Below are 19,065 nucleotides of genomic sequence, written 5' to 3'. Positions count from 1 at the left end.
GGTAATTTGTTATTTTTATATCCACAGACAAAAATGGGGCTTTCAAGTCACGGTTGTTGGATTTGTGTGTCCTGTACATATTTTTCGAAATAAAGCATTTCCTGCAACATAGCAAAACCATAATTCTATGTAAAGAAAAAAAAGAACAAGAAAAACACGTGCGCCGCCCGGGAATCGAACCCGGGTCGCAAGAATGGGAATCTTGCATGATACCACTACACCAGCGGCGCCGTATGCTGTAGATTCACAATAAAGCGTATCCATCCTCAATACCCGGAATGGTGGTGTTCCGGATTATTGTTCTAATTAATGACTAACTCTGGTTTGCGCTTCTTTATAGTCATTATAAAGCTGACACATTAATACTTTTTTAATTTTCACAGAAATTTTGGAAAAATATTAATCTAATAAGATTATTAAAATAACCTAATAGCTGTCTGTATTGTTCTTGATTAATCAACTTGTTCTCCTGGCATGGAACATGTTAACATGTTCGTGTGTATCGTGCATGTTTGTCAGGGTTACCAGTAATTATGCAGGGTCCAGTAATTTTAGGAACTCTATCTATTGATAACAGAACATTATATAATAACAGGGGAAGGGGGAATCCATCTGCACTACAATTGACATAACACTAAGTGTTAAGATGAGTGAATACCAGTTTGGATCAGAGCTATAAAGTAACTGATCATGAAGCATAACAGAGAAATACGGTATCAGAAAGAAACTTAAATTGAGCTATTTATTTTCTTTAATAAGTCAATATCAATATACTTAATGACTGTAATTGTTACTTCTGTAGACTGTTTTCCTTTTTTTATTCATTTGAGATCCACCAATAAAGCAGAACATTTCAAGAATTCCTCATGGAGTAGCTCTTCAATAGTTCTGAATTCAGTAGTTCAGTTCCAGTATTGCTTTGTACTTATCCATATCTATCTTTGCAGAAGAAAGATAATCCTCCCTGCTCCGTGAAACCACTGCAGTGTTTCATGTGCATGTATTAGTTTTTTCCCCACACACAATACTTTGCATAATAGGCCAAAAAAAAGGTTTATATTATTCTTCCACATGTTTGCTGTAGTACTTTTATGGAAAACCTTAAATGGTTTCATCTAGGTGATCTTTCTTGAAGGCTAAATTTACAGAGTGCATGGCTGATTGTTTCCTGTCAGAAAATTATTTCCAGTTAATATATTTGCGCACAAATTTTAAAACCATGTCTTATTACACTTCACAATGTTGTATTAATTGGTGTTGTTCTATTACATAAATCCCCACTAATATATATTGACGTTTGCAATTGACAAGTGACAAAAAAGTGAAACAACATTATTTGTTTTTATTTTTGTGTATGTTACATTGTAAACAGGTTATGAACAACTTGGACAAGAAATCTTTCTGAAATTCCAAATTACGTAGTTGGTATTGGAGATGGTCTGATTCCCTGAGCCGATGCATTTGTTATTGTAAACGAACCTTGATTACGCTCTTTCTGCAGTGAGAAAAGTCCATTGTGATGCAGTGATGAAAACATGAACAAATTTTATATTAGAAAACTGAAATTTGAAAACAAATGTGCAAATAATTGCTAAATATTTTTGCGAAATAATTACTATTTCCCAAAAGTAATTATTCGTTTTGGTGACTATTTTTCTGTCCAGCAGATGGAGGTAATGCGCCTTCCGGTCAATTTGTTAGCTCCACCACAGGCCTTTCCGGGTGGGGAAATAAAAGTCAAGAAGAAGAAAGGGGGTTGGGAACAGAAAGCACGCGAAGAAGAGCTAGGCGTTGGAGTTGTAAACATGGCTTCTTCCGTTGGCTGCCAGCATTATGTACGCAGTTGCCTCTTGAAAGTGAGTACATTTTAGAAAAAGATCATTTCTGGTACGCGGAGCAAAAGAGAAACCTCTTGAGTGGAAACTTGGTTGTCTAGTTATTTTCTGTTCTGACACCTCAGCGCTCTCCTGTCAGTCATTCCAACGTTTCTTGACTATAACAGAGTTATTATATAACGTTTTAGTGACTTATCAGTTATTAAATCGTTTATAATGTCATAAAGTTTCACTGCAAGCAAAGACCTTTAAAGAAGTCATTCATTGTCTCATAAGCCTACTGGTGCTAACTGCTACGTTAGCTTAGCAGCCATATGTGCCTCTCTTTTTTTTTTACCCAGCTTTACTACTGGATTGTATTTATTCTTGAACACTTTGCTTCACTTCTGTTAGGAATTTGTTAAAACAGCTAAGTTGCACCCAGGTGCAGTAAAGGCATTATACAAGTAAATATGACGTAGTAACTAGAATAGATTAACTTTACAAATTCAGTAAACAAATCATATGCAAATGGTTTAAAAGACCAACAATGTCCTGTCCCTACACTTATTTCAGTTATAACATTATTCTCTAGCAAAACTTAAAGCAAGGCCCTTGCCTATTGGATACAAGAAACAAACGCAAAGACCAACATTAATATTTTTGCCACTCAAGACATCCACAATTGAAAATACACAGACATCTGTTTTTGTTCTTGTTTTCCATTCAAGACAGTATGTCTTTAACTGAACCGAATCAGAGCTTCTTGCTCGTACGGGCAAATCAGTCTGTAAATCCTCAGTGTAGTCACAAGTCGGTGTGTTTCCGTTCTGCAGGCTCCATGCTGTGGGAAACTGTACGTGTGTCGGCTCTGCCACGATGCAGAGGAGAACCACCAGATGGACCGCTTCAAAGTCCAGGAGGTTCTATGCTCCGAGTGTGAAACTCTGCAGAAGGTAACAGGAAAAAAAAAAAAAAAAAAAAACAGAAGATGGGGCTCAGGCTGTGGCAAAGTGTTTCAGCTGGGAGGCTAGAAAGGAAGGCGAGAGTTCATAATAATAATAATAATGAGAAAATGTTTAGTTTCTTTTGATGTTATGTTTTTGACAGCAATTACCTTGACAGAAACAAAATGGTAGTTCATATGTACATTGGGCTTGTCAGAGGTTTACATACACTGATCATCAGTATGAACGCTATTATATTTGGCTTTTAACGATGAATTCGATCAAAGTAGATTCCAGATTTGGAAAATAGTACAACCATCACGGAGGATTGCGGCAGGGCTAAGAAAGAAAAAAACCCTCATGAGAATTAAGTGATAATATTGCAAGAACAAAATCCTAATAATAAGACAATGAAGCCGTATGACAATGAGGTTGAAAAATACGAGAATAAACTTGTAAAAAAAATACTAATAATACAAGAGAAAAAAGCAGTATGGCAAAAAAGTTGTAACACTATGAGAATAAAGTCATAACGTTACCAGAATAAAGTAGTAATATCAGGAGAATGAATATGTATTTTTTTTTAAAACAAAAAATAATAAACAAAACAAAATGAGGAAATCTTGTGAAGTTTTACTTGGGTAAAGGTTTTTACAAATGGGACATACTAAGTCTTTCAATCAGCAACAAATTATTATTGTCAGTAGCAGGACTATGAAACGATCAAAACGAAAAAACAAAAAAAACAGACAACTTTACAGAACTTTAAAGCACTTGGCCGAACTGGTAAAGGAAAAAAAATAAACAACAACAGTTGGGAAGGATCTTGAAATTAGTTTAGGACTTCTTTAAATTCCACCCCAGAAGCAGGTTATCCATTCTCATAGCAGAAGAGAGAATGTCTGTCTATTAGTGACAGACACTAATAGACACATTGAATGTTATTGTTTACGTCTGGAAAGTTTGTGCATGTGCACAACACAGGAGGGCAAAGAGACTTATTCTTTTACTTGTTCTCTGAAGGAACATGCTGCATTTTGAATTTCTGTACGATTAACTTTCAGTCAGATGTTTACACACACCCGTTTGTTTCCTGTGACTCAAGGAAATAGATTTGTATCATGATTAGCTCAAGTCATAAAACAAAGGGGGTGAAAAAAGGTAATGTGTTGGTTTCTGCTCCTCCAGGCTCAGAAGAACTGTAAGCAGTGTCATGCGCAGTTTGGGGAGTATTACTGCGATATCTGTCACCTGTTTGACAAGGATAAGAAGCAGTACCACTGTCAGCCTTGTGGGATATGCAGGTGAGTCTTTGTGGGAACAGGCAGGAACTCTGTGATGGATTTAGAAACACTCAACGGAAATACAGAATCACTACTTTCTTAATGGATTTGTGATAAACAGGACACTTGAATTTATTGCGAGATTATAATCCCACCATATTGTGATGTGAGCAATAAAATAAAACAGTATTTTTGTAACTCTTTAGCTATTTTTTTCCCCCACATTATAGGTTATGGAGGTAAAAAGATACAGTCAAATCTGTCAAAAACATTCAACTTAAAGTGGCGACGCAGACGCTCCAGAAACTCCAGACTTTCAGAGACAAACACTTTGTCTTTTTCCTTTCGCAGGATCGGGCCCAGAGAGAAATACTTTCACTGTCAGAAGTGTAATTTGTGCTTAGCCCAGGACCTGCGAGGAAACCACAAGGTGATTGTTATGAATCTACAACTACACATTTCCTGCGCTGACTGCTTTGGTTTACGGCTTATCCTCTTCATTTCAGTGCGTCGAGAACGTATCAAGGCAGAACTGTCCAGTGTGTATGGAGGTAATCTCACACACACACACACACACACTCGTCTAGTTTTAATGTACACTTTTGTTTACATTTATTTATTTATATTTTTTTTTTTGAGATTCACTTTTCCAGTCTGAAATGTTTTCTTTGATTGATCAGGATATTCACACATCCCGGATTGGCGCTCACGTTCTTCCTTGCGGCCATCTTTTACACAAGTAAGCCTGGATTTTAGCGCGTGTTTCTCCAGCCCTCCTTTTATCAGAGCAAGCAGAGAATGCGTTGTTACAATGGAAACATGCATATCACTGTTTATGTTCAGATTCTATGACTGCAGATCTGTCATGATATTACATTTAACTTTTGCCTTTTTTCACAGGACCTGCTTTGAAGACATGGTCAGAACAGAGTAAGTGGAATGAATCCTTTTTGTTTCTGGTGACATTAGTTAGATGAAATGTGCTCTTAAGTTACTGCTGTCTACATTCAGCTGTTAAGTTAATGTCATCAGCAGTTTTTCATTATTCTGGATTGTCGGGAAGAAATTGATTTCCCCTTCATTTCTGTCTAAAGTTAAACTGACAAACATTGTTGTCCTTTATGGCTCAAGTTAAAATATCAGACCTGTGAGTGTGTACTTACAGATCTACTGAAGTGTTACAGTGTGCTGAATGTGTGTGTGTGTGTGTGTGTGTGTGTTTGTTTCAGCGCGTACCGCTGCCCTCTCTGCATGCATTCTGCCTGGAACATGGACAAACACTGGGAAATGATGGACAAAGAGATCGCTCAGTCACCGATGCCCGCTGAGTACCAGGGTGCTACTGTCAAAGTAAGAACTCACTAACTGCATTCAGAGAAGTTTTAGAAAAATGTATCAATCACGACAGGAAATTCTATTTGTCGTTCAGTCTGCCATCTCACAAAGAGATGCTGTGAAATGGTTCTCTCTACCAATATTCGCTCTTTCAGAATTTCCCAGCACCTGGATCAGTGTGAGACAAGGTGTCCGCACACCCTTAAACCATCTTAAATTCATAAATTAAAGCCTTAATTTAATAAAAGTCATAAATACATTTTTAAGAAAGTAAGTCTGTCTCTAAATACATTAATCACAGGTCTTACATTTTGACTAGCCAGGACTGGCTAATCTGGTTTCTTCTTTTTTTCCCCCCTCTCTTGTGAGACTTTTCAGGCAAAGGTTTGAGACATATTTTTTGTGTTCTATGACTTACGGCGGTTGAAGCTACCTGTAACTAGCTGCTAATATACCCATAGCTAGCCAGGTAGGTATTATGAGTAAGTGCAAGTTCATTACCACTTGGCTGTGTGACGTTTCTATGCAGATGTAGGTCTTAAATTTGATTCATAGTTGTCTTTGAAAGCTCTTAAGAAAAGTCTTAAATCTAAATTGGTCTTTAAGTTTCACAGCTTCCGTCTCACAGAGCAGCCCTCCCCCATGACTCGCCCACTCAGCTCCTTCAGACTAGCCAGCAGCAATTAGCAAACACAAAGATTGACAGATGTTAAAATGTTTTAACCCCCGTCCTTCTTTTTCTCCAGGTTATTTGTAACGACTGCCAGTCCCACTGCACCGTGCCTTTCCACGTGTTGGGGATGAAATGCGCTGAATGTGGCTCCTACAACACAGCGCAGGATGGAGGACTCATGCAGCAGCAGCAGCAGCAGCAGCAGCAGCAGCAGCAGCAGCCCTCACACCTGAACACGGAGGACGAGGTGGAGCCACAGGACCAACCCGAATCCCAGACGCCACATTAAAAGCCAGGAGGCAGTGACTTTCCCGCGTTTGACATTTGATGGATGAACTTAAACATATTAATATAAAAACAACATTCATTTCCCTCAACATGAAAGATCAAGGAGGAATTGTTGAATCTCTAATTAACACCGACAGACGGTTTGCAGCCACAGACCTGAATGCTTTTAAACTGTAATAAACTGGGTCTTAACATAGCTGCCTGAAAACAGCTGACTTTGTGCCATATGCCCTGGTTAAAAAAAAACAAACTAAACAGACATGTAATTTGTATAATGCATGTCGTGAAATTTTACAGACGATCTTGAGTTTTGGAAAATGCCTAATAAAAACAGAAATAGGTATGCAGCATGTTGTTGCTTTATTGTAAAAAAAAAAAAAAAAAAAAAACACTTGCTGTTTTCGCCTTTTTGTTCTTGCAGGGATTATTTAAATGGCTGAAAGCATTGTTAATTCCGTCTAAATCCATTTTTATGAATATAAAACTCCCATCTTAAAAAAAAAAAGTAATCTCAACTAGTAGCTTCATCTTTTATCATTGTTTTTCAGTGGGTTGTATAAAGTACACACAAGAAGTCATTATCTTACCAGTAAACAGTCATCAGGTCACTGTTTACCAAAACACTCTCGTGGGAATCTCAGTCGGTGTGTGACTTTCATAGTACGACGACCTTGAATGAAATTGTTACACTTTTTGTTCATTGACACAGAAATGTGTGACATTACCCAACAGCTTTCATTCACAGGAAAGACAAACGAAAAGATGTAGGAGCCGTTTTGCGGCCAGCTGATCAGCAGTGTGCAGCAACATGTGAGGGAGGGGCTCTACGCTCCAGACAGGTGGAGAAAAGATTTTTTACTACAAAATAATATCCCAAGCATAAAGTGAAAAAATTAATGCAATTCAAACCAGAACAATGTTAAAACCTGAGTTCTGAAAGCAACCCTAACCAAATGCCTCATGCTGTGAATAATTTTATGCACTTGAGCTGCTAAAAATATTAAACAAATTGGCCCAGAGTCTTATTTCCACATGTTGAACACCCCCCACAAAAAATTACAGTAATTGGGAAAGAAGGATGGTGACTCCATGACCATCAACCGTTCAGCAGTAGCATGTTTTAGTAGCTGCATGTAATTGTTTAAGTTAGAAAATATCAACACAAAGTGTAAAAAAGAATTCAGTTTTTCTCCATGTTTTCAGAAAGATCTGAGAATTCTTTGGCTTTCCAGTGAGAACTCGTTTTCAGAAATCGGTCTCACCCTTTGACAAAGATTCAGACTTCTCATAAATATTCAACACAACCCCACTTAAATCATTTAAACCTGTGTTTGGCTTCAAGGTCATTCACTCTTAAACTAAAACTTCCAACAGCTATATTTGCATGTGACAGACCTGGTGCTGATGGGTCATAATTAGACCTGTATTGTTGTTCCCAGTCTTGTTGGACTGTGGAACTCTGTGTGACAAAAGTTCCAGCTGTCATGTATCCAGATGTTGAGTATTTATTGCTTAATATTTAGTCAAGATAGTCGGTGGATGTGGCTGCTGTGAAAAATGTCCCCGTATAAGAGGACATGCTTAACATTTGTAACAACTTGCAGTTATTCAGTGTAAGGAAATCTGACCATTAAGCACTACTGTGTTGTACTATTGTATTAATTGAAACATGTAACTACAGACTGTCTTTGTTTTACTCTATAAAACATTTGAGGTGTCTTTGTATTGATTTGACTAATAAAGCGGTTCAGTTATGCTGTAGAGACTGTAATTCCTATGTTTCATTGTGTTTACGTAGCATTTATTAACATTAGAATCATTGTGAATAAATTCCCACTGGTTAAATCGTAAAATCGGACACAACGTTCATAAACAGGGATGTGATACCTCATAGGGGCAGGGATTTATCATATTTATCATTTATCGTGGTAAGATTCTAAATTTTTCTCCACTGTTTGTTCAATAAAAGAATCAATAGATTTTGGGGGTGGTGGAAATGATTCAATTCAGTTACAATGTGAAGTTTAGTAATAGAAATTCTACTTATTTATGTGACTGGTGCCCTAAAGGCCTACAAATGAGTCTGTTTTTCCAAGAGCCGTGTTGGTGTGACTATATGTCATTCCTTAAAATGAAATAATAAATATTTCTTAATGTCACCTTTATTGTTATCACAGTAGTACCGCTAAAATATTGTGACAAAACTTCAAGTCCACATGGCCTAATTCCTCATATGCTGTCTCCTCGAGGGGGCGCCGGCTCGGCTGTTGCGGGCTGCACGGTCAAACAATCCGAACTGGTAGCAGGGGCGTCTTCGGGGATGGTGGAGGGCGTGACCGTGGACACCGACAGAGGGGTGCGTGTGAGGACCTGCAAAGGAGCGCGTGGGGTGGCTTCCCGCTGGAGGCCCTCGTATGCGCCGGTGCCTTTTGGTTTCGTTGTGATTGTTGCCACGGCGGCATCCGGAGAGTCGCGTGCTGTGCCGAGAGAGCCGTCCACATGGAGAGCGGTCTGACAGGGACTCTGTGGGATGGGCTGGAGAGGGTCTATGTCTGTGGAGGTCTGTGGATCCTCAGGCACCGGCGGCGCTCCCGAGTCGGTTGTGGATGAAGAAAGATTGGAGTCCAGGGGCTCCGTCTGCGGGCCTGAGTCTGTTAGCGCCGGTTGTGAGGGTCCGAACTGGACTTCGGTCTCCTCTGATGACGTCGACTCACTGGACTCTGATGATTTTGAGGAATCATCTTCCGCATGTAGGCAAAACTGTTAAAAAAAGAAAAGAAAAAAAAGCAGGTAATTGGCCTATTTATTAAAGCTGCAATATGTAACTTTTATTTAAAACAACAAAAACAATATGTATAATGTCATGACGCTCTATCTTCTGCCAGTTCTCCGGATGCTGACTAGAGACAACCAATCAGAGGCAGAAGGCGGGTCTTAATTGTGTCAATCACTCCCGCCCTCCTCTCTTGTGCTCTGTGTTCATGAATGCTGGGCTAGTTAGCATAGCCACCAATGACATGGAACTGTTTTCCTGTAACTGTAAGTTGTTTCTCAACCACTAGCACATTGAACTTCATACACAAGGTTGATTGACAGCACTAAGACCCTCCTCATGGCTCCGATTGGTTGTTTTTTTCAAGTAGCACTGCACTTTTGCAGACTGTTATAGTAGATGGAGGAGCTTGATTTATTTTTATTTATTCATTCATTTTTTCACAGATTATCCGTCTTATATTACACGGTGACAGTTTAAATAAATATGGTGGAAAAAACTTTTTTGTTTTTAAATATAAAAGTTACATACTGCACCTTTAAGTAGTAAAAGGAAGTCAGAGAAGTAGAGCTACTCACCGGTTTAGATGTCACCAACGTCACCATAAGGGCTGCCCAAAATGAGACCCCTGTAACTTTCATTGTCCCCTCTGCTATATCTGAACAAACAGGTAGAATGTAAGTAGGTGGATGCCTCATATTACAATACAGGTCATTTTATTTCTAGGCTCTTGACATATTTGAACCGTTCTTATTTCAGGATGAAACGGTTACCAACATATTGACAGTGACACTGTTGTTCCATAAGCTTCCAGTTTATAACAGGTTCAAAATGTCGACGGGTTTTAGGGATGATCTTGAACATTCTGAGTAACTTCCTTTCATTTGGTTTCAACCTCTACACAAAAGCGGCTATGGCATTCTTAAACCATATTTGTTTGGTCGTCGTACCCTGGAAAAAAAAACTATTCAAGCAAATCATTCAAATCCCTAAAAGTAAAGACATTAATTCCAACAAGGAATGTATGTCTCCTAATACATGTTGCACTGTGTCATACAAAAGGTAATGCTCTTTTCAGGCTTACCTCAGCAGTACCTCCAAGACGATGTGTGTCTCTTCTATGTCCAGAATGAACCAAATGTTTGAGATGGGCCTGTTTTTATATGGCTGTTTACATACGTAGCAGCAATCCATCATCTGGGGGAAAAAAGTCCTTATTATATTGTAGATAAACTCTCGAACTATAGAAGCTGAATCATTTAACACCCACACAGGAACTGAAATTAAAGCATTTAAAATTCTTACTGGAAAATGAGAGAATGAGCGCACCAGAAGTGGTCTCACGGCCAAAGTAAATATGATTTGTGGTTTTTGTGTAAACAATAGGAAGAATTTGGTCCACACTTTAAATAACATCTAGATTCTGGGCAGAACAATACACTGGGGTGCCACGGAGACAATGTTTGCACAATGTGCGCACAAAGTTTTCCTAGAAGCAGTTTCATCTCACTAACCATCAGAATCTGCTACCATCACTACTATCATTGTCCTCGCTGCTGTATTTGAAGAAACAGGTAGAATGCAAGTAGGTGGATGCCTCATATATTCTCTCATAACTTCAGATTTCTTCAGGTAGCAGAGTCATAGGATGTTGTGCTCAAATTTTAAAAGCTGTCAGCTAAGGAGCTTCTTAGTTTTCAGATACTGAGACATGACCCTTATTTTGTTTGGGGGAGGGGGGAAGCTGCAAATTTTATTCCAACACTGAATGTACCCCTCCACGCTCCGAATACACCTTGCATGTAAAGCAAGATGTACCTCGTACTCACTACTACATACACCTTGAACCACCTTTTATGGTGTACATTTAGGGCAAACTTTGGTCCATATCAACATGCAGTTTCTACTCAATGAGGTGCAACTCATGTTCCACCACATCCCATAGGTGACTGGGTAGAGTGCTGGCTTTAAAAGCTAGTTGGATATGTTCCAAGTTTTATGACATGGACCTTTTCCTTACTGGAAGTAGCCAACAAAAGACTGAAACATTGCCAAAGGGATAAACAGTGTAATTTAAGCAGGGTGTGGCATTTAATTATGAAGGGGCCAAAAAAAATAATCCTCCACCCTGTCAAGCAGGAATGAAGTATGCTTATGCAGAATCGTCAGACCAAATTATCTTCCAGACGTCAAATCTTGCTTTGCTTCCTGTTAGACAGCTTTCAGTGTGAGCATCTGCTCCTCAGGTTCAAAGTTTGACCTTGACCATTTTACAAGTCGCAGCTTGTAAAATGTCAGCAAGTAGTCTGCACCCCAGTTGTCTCGTCATTTGTGTTCTTGAAGTGGACAGTAGGTGTACTATCCACTTCACTTGAAATTGAAGTAAAATCATAGGCAGGTTAGTGCCATGTTTTACTGCAGAGATTCTAGCCCTTGCTCCCATTTCAGAGTTTCCTCTTAGGTCACCGAATTCACTTCTGGAGTGCTCCACATGTGTGTTTAAGACTTTAGAATGACAATTTACCTTTTCACAACTTGAAATTCATATCTTAAGCAAAGCTTTTGGAAGACTGTCAGATAATTCAGAGTTGCCAAGTGCACCACCTCCTCATGTACATCGGAGCAGGAGAGACATTGTTACACAATTTTAACAGTTTTCTTTTGCACAAAGTGATTTAAATATTGAAGACACCTCAAGCCAACTGAAAATGCAATTTCTTTATTTAAAAAAAAAAAGTTATGAATTAATCCATAGACTATACTGGTTCCTGCAAGAGAAAACAGGAAGTTAGATCAGCTAAAACAGGAGTAAACAGATTCCATGTTCATAATACCACCTCTTGCTTCTCTGAAGTTGCCTGGGCATTCTGTGCAGCAGTTGTGGTTTCCACTTTTTTCTCCAGTTCAGACATGCTGGTTTCCACTGTTGCATCCAGTCTTCCTCTGTATTCAGAGGGATACCATTAAATTTGTGGCGCACACACTTCGAATATGTACACTTCAAATTCAGAATAAGCGTAGAAACCTTGAGGTAGCATTCATTTTGAGGACCACCGCTATCACAGCAATGACAACTATGCCACAGAGACCTGCGGCACCATAAATGATGGGGCCCTTCATGCCTTTTGGTGCAGTGTCTTGACAAGATGCCCCACTGTAGCCCTCTGAACATTTGCATGTAGTGACCCCATCAATTTTCACACAGTGCCCTTTCCCACTGCAACGATTCTGTCTGCACTCCGCCGCCTCCAGAGCCTCTACAGCATTGCCTGACTTCATCTTTGGGGATGGAGTGTGAGGAGGAAGTGTACTCTGATTTGGAGTAGAGACCTCCGTTTCTGGCTTTAGCTTGGCATCAGCACCTTAACGAAAACCAGTTTCAAGCAGTGGTTTAGTGAAATTTGAAGCTAGCTGTACAGCTTACCCATTTTAAAGGTTACATACAGTTTTCATCCGAGTGATCGGTGCAGTCAGCATGCCCGTCGCAGAATTTCTCAACTGGCAGGCAGGTTTGGTCCAGACATATTCTACCACCAGCTGAGCAGCTTTGATCAGGGCTGCAGTTTGTGTCTTTGGCATTGAAGCCATGGGCACATTTGCACGTCCGTCCTGTTGGGGTGGCGAGGCACAGGTGCTGACAGTTGCCATTGTTTGCTGCACACTGGTTGGAACCTGAAGAGAATGAGACTTGGCCTTAGAATTTTAAAGCAGCACCAAATCCCCTTGGGAATTTAGTTGTCACTTACCTGACTGAGTAGAATTGCTGTAGGCTTTCAAGCCAAGTACTTTTGTGCTGACCTCAAACCATAGTTTTTGCTGCTGATCTTCTTTGTACCAGAGTCTTGTCATATCTGAGGGTAATTGACAGGCATGTCATTTAGAAATATACCATTTAAGTTTTAAATGTTGGTTGTAGCATGTCCCCCCCAGCAGTATTGACATTACCACCGACAGTCATCCAGATTGGCATGTCACCAAGAGCTACGGCAGTCAGCCCATCACCAGCCTCTAGTTCCTTGTATCCAGAGCCATCAGTTTTGACAAGACTGATTTTCCCCATTCCTATAAAACATTTGTCATTAAAAAAAATAAATAAATAAATAAAAGAACAAACAACTTTACTCTGATGTACTTTTACCTGCATTAGCCCAGTAGATTGTGTCCCCAGTACTAGAAAACACTAGAGATGTGGGTTGAACCGCATCTTTCCAAACAACCTTTCGGTCTCCGCCATCCATGTAAGCACATTCTACTGTGGCCTTGCTGCCAGCATCTTTCAGATTTAGGTTGGTAAAGCAAACTTGTCCACTTTTAGGATGAAGGGCAATGGAACCCACTCCAGCAATCCCATTTTTTATTAGAATGGCTGTGTATGCCCCGGTTTTTGACGTAACCTGCAGTTGGGACTGTTTGTTGCTGCTCCAGTATATATTAAGGGTCACCCAGTCAAGGGCCATGGCAGTGATTTGGTCATCTAGCAGTTTGAGAATCTGCCCTTGAGCAACCAAGCCTGAGCCTCTCAGCTTGAAGGACTTTACTGAAGTTGCGCTGGCATCTGTCAAGATCAGAGTGTCATCATGTGAGCTGTAGTCCATGATTGTTGCATCACTTGCACCAGGGATTGTCATTGCCAATTGCTCAGGCCAGCCTTTTAACTCCGTTGCCTGTTGGGCTTGAAAATAGATCTGCAGAAATATATTAAATATGCAGGTCATTAAAATAGATTTCTTGACTGCACTCACCACATTAAAGAATTTTGAAGTTCCATTGGTTCAAGAGTCAATTTGTCTTTAGCAAAGATTTTTTTCTTTTTTGACAGAGCTGCTGCCGACTGAGTTTGCAGGACCAGAACTGATTTCCTCATGTTCCCTTCGTCCTATAGAAGACTTTGAATAGTGCTATTCAAATAACCCCTTGTGTTCCACCTTACAGGCAACCTAGTCACCATGCTGCAGTCTCTTTCCCACTTTTAGAGCTAGCCAAGAAAATATAAAGTCTGAATTCAAAGCAACTACACAACCGACATCTAGAGCAAACCTTTGTGACATTAGGTGGCAACAACAGCAGCAGGAATGTTGATTTGGGCAGACTAGAACAGAGCAGACCATCTTCAGCAAGAGACAGACCACTAGGACACTTGCACACAGCCTTGCGTCTTGGTGCCAAAACACACATGTGGGAACAGGCCATCTTCTTGCATGGGCTCTCAGTGTCCATCTGCATTATTGGATGCATAATCTAAAAAAACGGGAGACATCAGAAACTGGTTTTCAGCAAGCCTAGGTTTACACTCGACAGTGGAAGACATTGCAGCAGGACACTATTGTAGAACATTAGGATCAATTGAACATCTGGTTCAGTTCTAGCATGCATTTACAGTTCTAAATTAGACAAAACTCACCTTAATAGCAAAAGGTTGGCCAGGTCTCTTCAGGATAACCTGCCTGTTCTTACCAGAGAGTTTATGAACAGCTTGCACCACTCTCCTCTTTGGATCAGACCAGTAAAGCAAGTCATTGAACACAGCCACAGAAAAAGGATTGGTAGTCTCCTTCAGCTGGAAAATCTGACAGGTGATCAAGTGCTTTAAACTGATGAACTTTGTTAGGTTACTTGCTTTCAAAGCCAGTTAATCCTGAGAGAACCTTTGGTTTCATTTACCTTCACATTGTTACCATCTAGTGTGGAAGACCCAATTGCTTTCAGTCGTTCATCTGTCCAGAAAACTCTTTCTGAAAGGACATCTACTGTAATGCCACCTGGCCAGCCCAAGCTGGTGTTGACGATTGCCTTCCTCTCAGACCCATCCATGCCAGCTCGCTCAATCTTAACCAAGTTGCCAATTTCTGTCCAAAACATCAGCCTAAGAGAGGATAAGTAGGAATGTCAGCTCGGTACAGATTTTATTTTTAAGGTTCTTTTTTTAAGCCAACCCTTTTTGTGGTAGTAGGGCCAGAGAGCGAGGCTGGTCCAACTCTTCATCCAGGATGATGCTTTGGTCCAGTGACTTGACAGATGCTTTTGCGAGGCTGATGGCAACAATCTGACTATTTACACCATCAATCCAGTACAGGTTCCGTCCAAGCCAGTCTACAGCTACAGAGTCTGCCCGGACACCTTTAACAGGAGCATTTAGATTATGCTTTAAACTGATTCAGATGTCAGCAAAAGTGTTTTGCCACCCCCAACCTTTAGTGAGAATTCCTGTAGTCTTCTGGTCAATAGAAGACCACCTGATCGTTTCAGTGTCCACACCAACCCAGAAAACCTTCTGGTTCCGCCAGTCATAGTCTATAGACAAGATCGCCTTTTTGGCAGACGACGACAAGACATCTAGGCTTCCAGTGCGCAAACCATACATGTACAACTCTGTCTGGACAGATGCCAACAGGAATGGTTCGCCTATGAAGAGATTGCAACAATATACATGGTGTAAGGAGCAAATTGCAATGGGTAAACTTTACAAATGTACACAAGTTTTCAAAAGAACATTTGGGACAAACTCTTCTTGTAGCATTTAAAAGTTCAGGATACAAAAACTGTTGAGAAAACAGTTCAAGTGTCACAAATAACCTTATTCCTCCCCCCGAACGTTTGGATACTTCACCTGTGATTTTGCATTGGTATTCATCTGCCTCCATTATAAAGCCTGGCTGGCACTCACAGTGGTATGACCCAGCTGAATTAACACACTGATGACTGCACACACTTTGTGCCTGGGCCTCACACTCATCTACATCAGTGCATGTTTGACCATCTTCCAGCAGCCTGTACCCTGCTGGGCATCGACAGCGCTACAAATAGAATTCACATAAAGTCAATCCACTACTGTACAGTTTTATGTCTTTTCACCGCTTTGTTTACACATTTTAAGTGGCCTCTCACCGGTCCCTGGGGTGTGCTGTGGCAGCCCTCTGTACAGCGATCAGCTGCAGTACAGGCCATCTGGCAGCTGCCCCCTTCATCTGAACCATCTGCACAGTTGGCAATGTCGTTACAGACAAGGACTGGATCCAGACACTCCTGGCTGCCACACTGGAACTCATGAGGGAGGCATGTTCCCGTTCCACCTGTGTAGTTCAAGTTTTACCCACACAAAGAGTCAGAATTCTAGGAACCAAAAGTACACCAATTATTTGCAGTCTCTGGACATCTATTATGTAAAGCAAACTATGCATTATGAATTTTTTTCAATTACAGTTAAATAGGCATATACTCACATTCCATCTCATCACTACCATCGTCACAGTCTTTAATCTCATCACATCTCCAGATTGTAGGAATACACTGGGTCTTTGATTTACAAGACCACTGGAAGGCACCACAGCTGACTGGTGTCACAGGGCAATCCTACAGTAGAAGGGATACCATCATGCTAGAGTCCTTGTGCAACTCCAGAGCAAAGAAAGAAAGTGCATTAACCAGCACCTTTTCATCTGAGCCATCTTTGCAGTCCTGGTCTCCATCACAGAGCCACTCCTGCACCAGGCACTCCTTGCTGTGAGGGCAGCGATGTTTGGTTGTGCAGACCGGTGGCTTGGTGCAGCCCTCCTCATCTGAGCGATCCCGGCAGTCAGGGTGGCCATCACAACGCATTGAGGCCAAAACACACTGACCACTGAGGCACTTAAACTCTGTAGAGCTGCACTGCACATCAGCTACAGGAGGGCCATAGCATGTTAGAGCACAGCGACGGAGCAGCGACACAAGTTGTGAACTCATGCAAGCATACCACAGGTTGCCTCGTCACTGCCGTCGCTACAGTCCTGCTCCCCGTCACACAGGAAACTGCCCGGGACGCAGCGGCTGTTTTCGTCACACAGATGAGCGCAACCCTCCACGTGCTTGGCACAGGCAACTTCATCAGAGCGGTCCTGGCATTGGGGCACGCCGTCACACACTTTACTTCGCTCAATACATTTTCTTCCATGGGCACATTGGAACTGGTCTGTAGCAGGATTATAAAGTCACTCAGCTAAAAGAGTACCAAAACATGAATGCAAGATGTAGCAGTCACCACTACAAAATGCCTTTTATTAGTGGTGGTATAGTTTACTTTAAGCAGATTGTGGCCAGTTTAGGTCACCTACCAGTTCCACAATCTGAGATACAACCTTCCTCATCTGAGCCATCTCTGCAGTCTGGTTCTCCATCACAGACATGATTGTAATGGACACAGTCTGACTTGTCTTTGCACATCTGGGAGCCCAAACCACATCTGAGGGGACGAGACTGACCAGTAGGGGTCGGAGTAGGTCCTGCAGTTGTTCCAGCTTCTTCTTGGTCCTCTGAAAACCACACACAAACACACTATTGAAGTTGAAAACTGCCCACCCTAGAACCAAAGATCAAAACAGAAGCCACATACCACAGTTTGCCTCATCGGTGCCATCCAGACAGTCCTTCTCTCCATCACAGATGAAGTTCACAGGCAGGCAGTGGCTCTCATCACAGTGGTGAGCACAGTCTTCAGGGTGTTTCCGGCATTGCTGTTCATCCGAGCGGTCCTGACACTGAGGTACACCATCACATACCTGATCTTTGTCTATACACTTCTTACCATGGGCACACTGGAACTGGTCTGTTTGGAAACAGGCATTTGGTTGAACTTCAGGCCACATACACACTTTAAAAAAAAAATTGCAACAAGACTTCACTGAAAGCATTATGGAAACACACATTTGGCCAGCAGTATAGCCATGTAGGATGTTGGTAGATAGACAACTTTTAGCAAAAATTTAACACTTTCAGTCATACCAGCACTGCATCCTATGTCACAGTTCTGTTCATCAGAGCCATCCTTGCAGTCCTCCTCTCCATCACACACATGGCTGTAGGGGATACATTCTAAGCCATCCTTGCAGAGACTATACCCCATTCTGCAACGATTAAGACAGCTTCCAGCTGGGGGAGAGGGGAAAAAAACAAAATCATGAACATATAAACACACACCAAAATAGTGGGGAGATATATTTGCTTACCTTGTAAAAACAGTGCCAATAAGCCCACACAAAACCATAACTGACCACCCATTGCCACAGGCAAGTCGAAACAAACCAGAGGCGAGGACGTTCTGGCGAGGCAGCTTATAAAGGAACCAGATGCAACCTGTTGAGCCTAATTGCACAACTAAGTAGGGGCGGAGCTGCTGGAGATGTTAGGAGCAGCTGTACAGAGTGCCAACAAAAATGCCACAATTCACAAAATAAATAGCCAAATATTAAGAATTGCATGTGTGCTATTTTATTTAAACTATATGTAAATTAATGTAAAGAAATAATAACATTAAAAAAAACAACAAAAAAGTTCATTGTTAAAATCACATCAAATTATTTTAGTATTTATTTAAGTATTTCAGAGTCCATGTGCTGGATCCTGAATTGAGGAACTGTGACTAATAATTGACTTCATGATAAAGTGAGGCATCTGAAGCAACTATTAATTTCCCATTAATTAGACATGAGACTTAAGCCATCTTTGAATATTGCAGTTTTAACTCCATCCACTGACTAGCCATCTTTTTAAGGGTCAAAAATAACATGATTCCAAAAATGAAAGGAAAATTGTTCAAATGTTACTTAGACATATTTTAAATATTTAATATTTGACCTAAATGGTTAAGTTTACACACACACACACACACACACACACACACACACACACACACACACACACACACACACACACACATTTTTTTTCTCATGTATATTCTATATATCCAGTGCATTAAAGGTCATAGTTTGCCGTGATACTAACTGTAGTTTCTGTGTAACAAATTGTCTGCCTCTTGAAGAATGAAGCAGGAGATGCCTGACCAACTGTTGAGCTCTTTGAAAAGGCTGCGTTTGTTTTGGGATCACTGACCTACACTATTGACCTACACTTTTGGATTTACAGGTTGAGCCCAAAGGAGAAAAGATTAAGTTGCCTCCCTTCTGCCTTGGAAATAAAA

General features: G+C 40.8%; 3 protein-coding genes and 1 non-coding gene across 5 annotated transcripts; 1 reads left to right on the top strand and 3 right to left on the bottom strand.

The window, feature by feature from the left end:
* Positions 1-159: 159 nt before the first annotated feature.
* trnag-ccc lies at positions 160-230 on the bottom strand. The gene has a single exon. It is a non-coding gene; the product is annotated as a tRNA-Gly (tRNA).
* Positions 231-1,736: 1,506 nt separating this feature from the next.
* rchy1 (ring finger and CHY zinc finger domain containing 1) lies at positions 1,737-8,103 on the top strand. The gene is made up of 9 exons (XM_044112827.1): positions 1,737-1,856; positions 2,651-2,770; positions 3,950-4,065; positions 4,396-4,474; positions 4,551-4,595; positions 4,725-4,783; positions 4,945-4,974; positions 5,274-5,394; positions 6,126-8,103. The coding sequence occupies exons 1-9, from the start codon at positions 1,806-1,808 to the stop codon at positions 6,339-6,341; spliced, it is 837 nt and encodes a 278-aa protein (XP_043968762.1). The 5' UTR covers positions 1,737-1,805; the 3' UTR covers positions 6,342-8,103.
* A 428-nt stretch (positions 8,104-8,531) lies between these two features.
* On the bottom strand, positions 8,532-10,229 carry LOC122828859 (mucin-5AC-like). Its single transcript, XM_044112826.1, has 3 exons — positions 10,198-10,229; positions 9,692-9,771; positions 8,532-9,100 (listed from the first exon to the last, which is right to left on the bottom strand). The coding sequence occupies exons 2-3, from the start codon at positions 9,752-9,754 to the stop codon at positions 8,570-8,572; spliced, it is 594 nt and encodes a 197-aa protein (XP_043968761.1). The 5' UTR covers positions 9,755-9,771; positions 10,198-10,229; the 3' UTR covers positions 8,532-8,569.
* Positions 10,230-11,374: 1,145 nt separating this feature from the next.
* Positions 11,375-18,223, bottom strand: lrp13 (low-density lipoprotein receptor related-protein 13). Of its 2 annotated transcripts, XM_044112824.1 has the most exons (21): positions 18,095-18,223; positions 17,871-18,017; positions 17,482-17,694; positions 17,204-17,401; positions 16,846-17,061; positions 16,542-16,771; positions 16,334-16,463; positions 15,999-16,183; positions 15,721-15,907; positions 15,303-15,515; positions 15,047-15,230; positions 14,775-14,976; positions 14,515-14,679; positions 14,151-14,351; positions 13,252-13,798; positions 13,059-13,175; positions 12,860-12,964; positions 12,558-12,785; positions 12,139-12,475; positions 11,951-12,056; positions 11,375-11,881 (listed from the first exon to the last, which is right to left on the bottom strand). In XM_044112824.1, the coding sequence occupies exons 1-21, from the start codon at positions 18,144-18,146 to the stop codon at positions 11,870-11,872; spliced, it is 3,975 nt and encodes a 1,324-aa protein (XP_043968759.1). In that variant the 5' UTR covers positions 18,147-18,223; the 3' UTR covers positions 11,375-11,869. The 2 variants fall into 2 exon arrangements, with proteins under 2 accessions (XP_043968759.1, XP_043968760.1); XM_044112825.1 differs by lacking the exons at positions 11,375-11,881; positions 12,139-12,475 and having other exon boundaries at positions 11,950-12,056; positions 12,538-12,785.
* Positions 18,224-19,065: the final 842 nt, after the last annotated feature.

The sequence above is a fragment of the Gambusia affinis genome, linkage group LG03 (genome assembly GCF_019740435.1).
Source record: "Gambusia affinis linkage group LG03, SWU_Gaff_1.0, whole genome shotgun sequence".
Lineage (NCBI taxonomy): Eukaryota > Metazoa > Chordata > Actinopteri > Cyprinodontiformes > Poeciliidae > Gambusia > Gambusia affinis.
Note: the sequence above shows the minus strand (reverse complement) of the source record. Positions and strands in the feature narration are given on the sequence as shown.

What these genes read in the sequence shown, in the direction of transcription:
- LOC122828859 (XM_044112826.1), bottom strand. Translation starts at nt 9,754, where the DNA reads ATGAAAGTTACAGGGGTCTCATTTTGGGCAGCCCTTATGGTGACGTTG. An exon ending in CGTTGGTGACATCTAAACCG is followed by an intron (nt 9,101 to 9,691) that starts GTGAGTAGCTCT and finishes TTTTTTTAACAG; the next exon opens with TTTTGCCTACATGCGGAAGA.
- rchy1 (XM_044112827.1), top strand. Translation starts at nt 1,806, where the DNA reads ATGGCTTCTTCCGTTGGCTGCCAGCATTATGTACGCAGTTGCCTCTTG. An exon ending in GAAGACATGGTCAGAACAGA is followed by an intron (nt 4,975 to 5,273) that starts GTAAGTGGAATG and finishes TGTTTGTTTCAG; the next exon opens with CGCGTACCGCTGCCCTCTCT. An exon ending in ACCAGGGTGCTACTGTCAAA is followed by an intron (nt 5,395 to 6,125) that starts GTAAGAACTCAC and finishes CTTTTTCTCCAG; the next exon opens with GTTATTTGTAACGACTGCCA.
- lrp13 (XM_044112824.1), bottom strand. Translation starts at nt 18,146, where the DNA reads ATGGGTGGTCAGTTATGGTTTTGTGTGGGCTTATTGGCACTGTTTTTA. An exon ending in ACAGCACACCCCAGGGACCG is followed by an intron (nt 15,908 to 15,998) that starts GTGAGAGGCCAC and finishes TTCTATTTGTAG; the next exon opens with CGCTGTCGATGCCCAGCAGG. An exon ending in AATCTGGATGACTGTCGGTG is followed by an intron (nt 12,965 to 13,058) that starts GTAATGTCAATA and finishes AATTACCCTCAG; the next exon opens with ATATGACAAGACTCTGGTAC.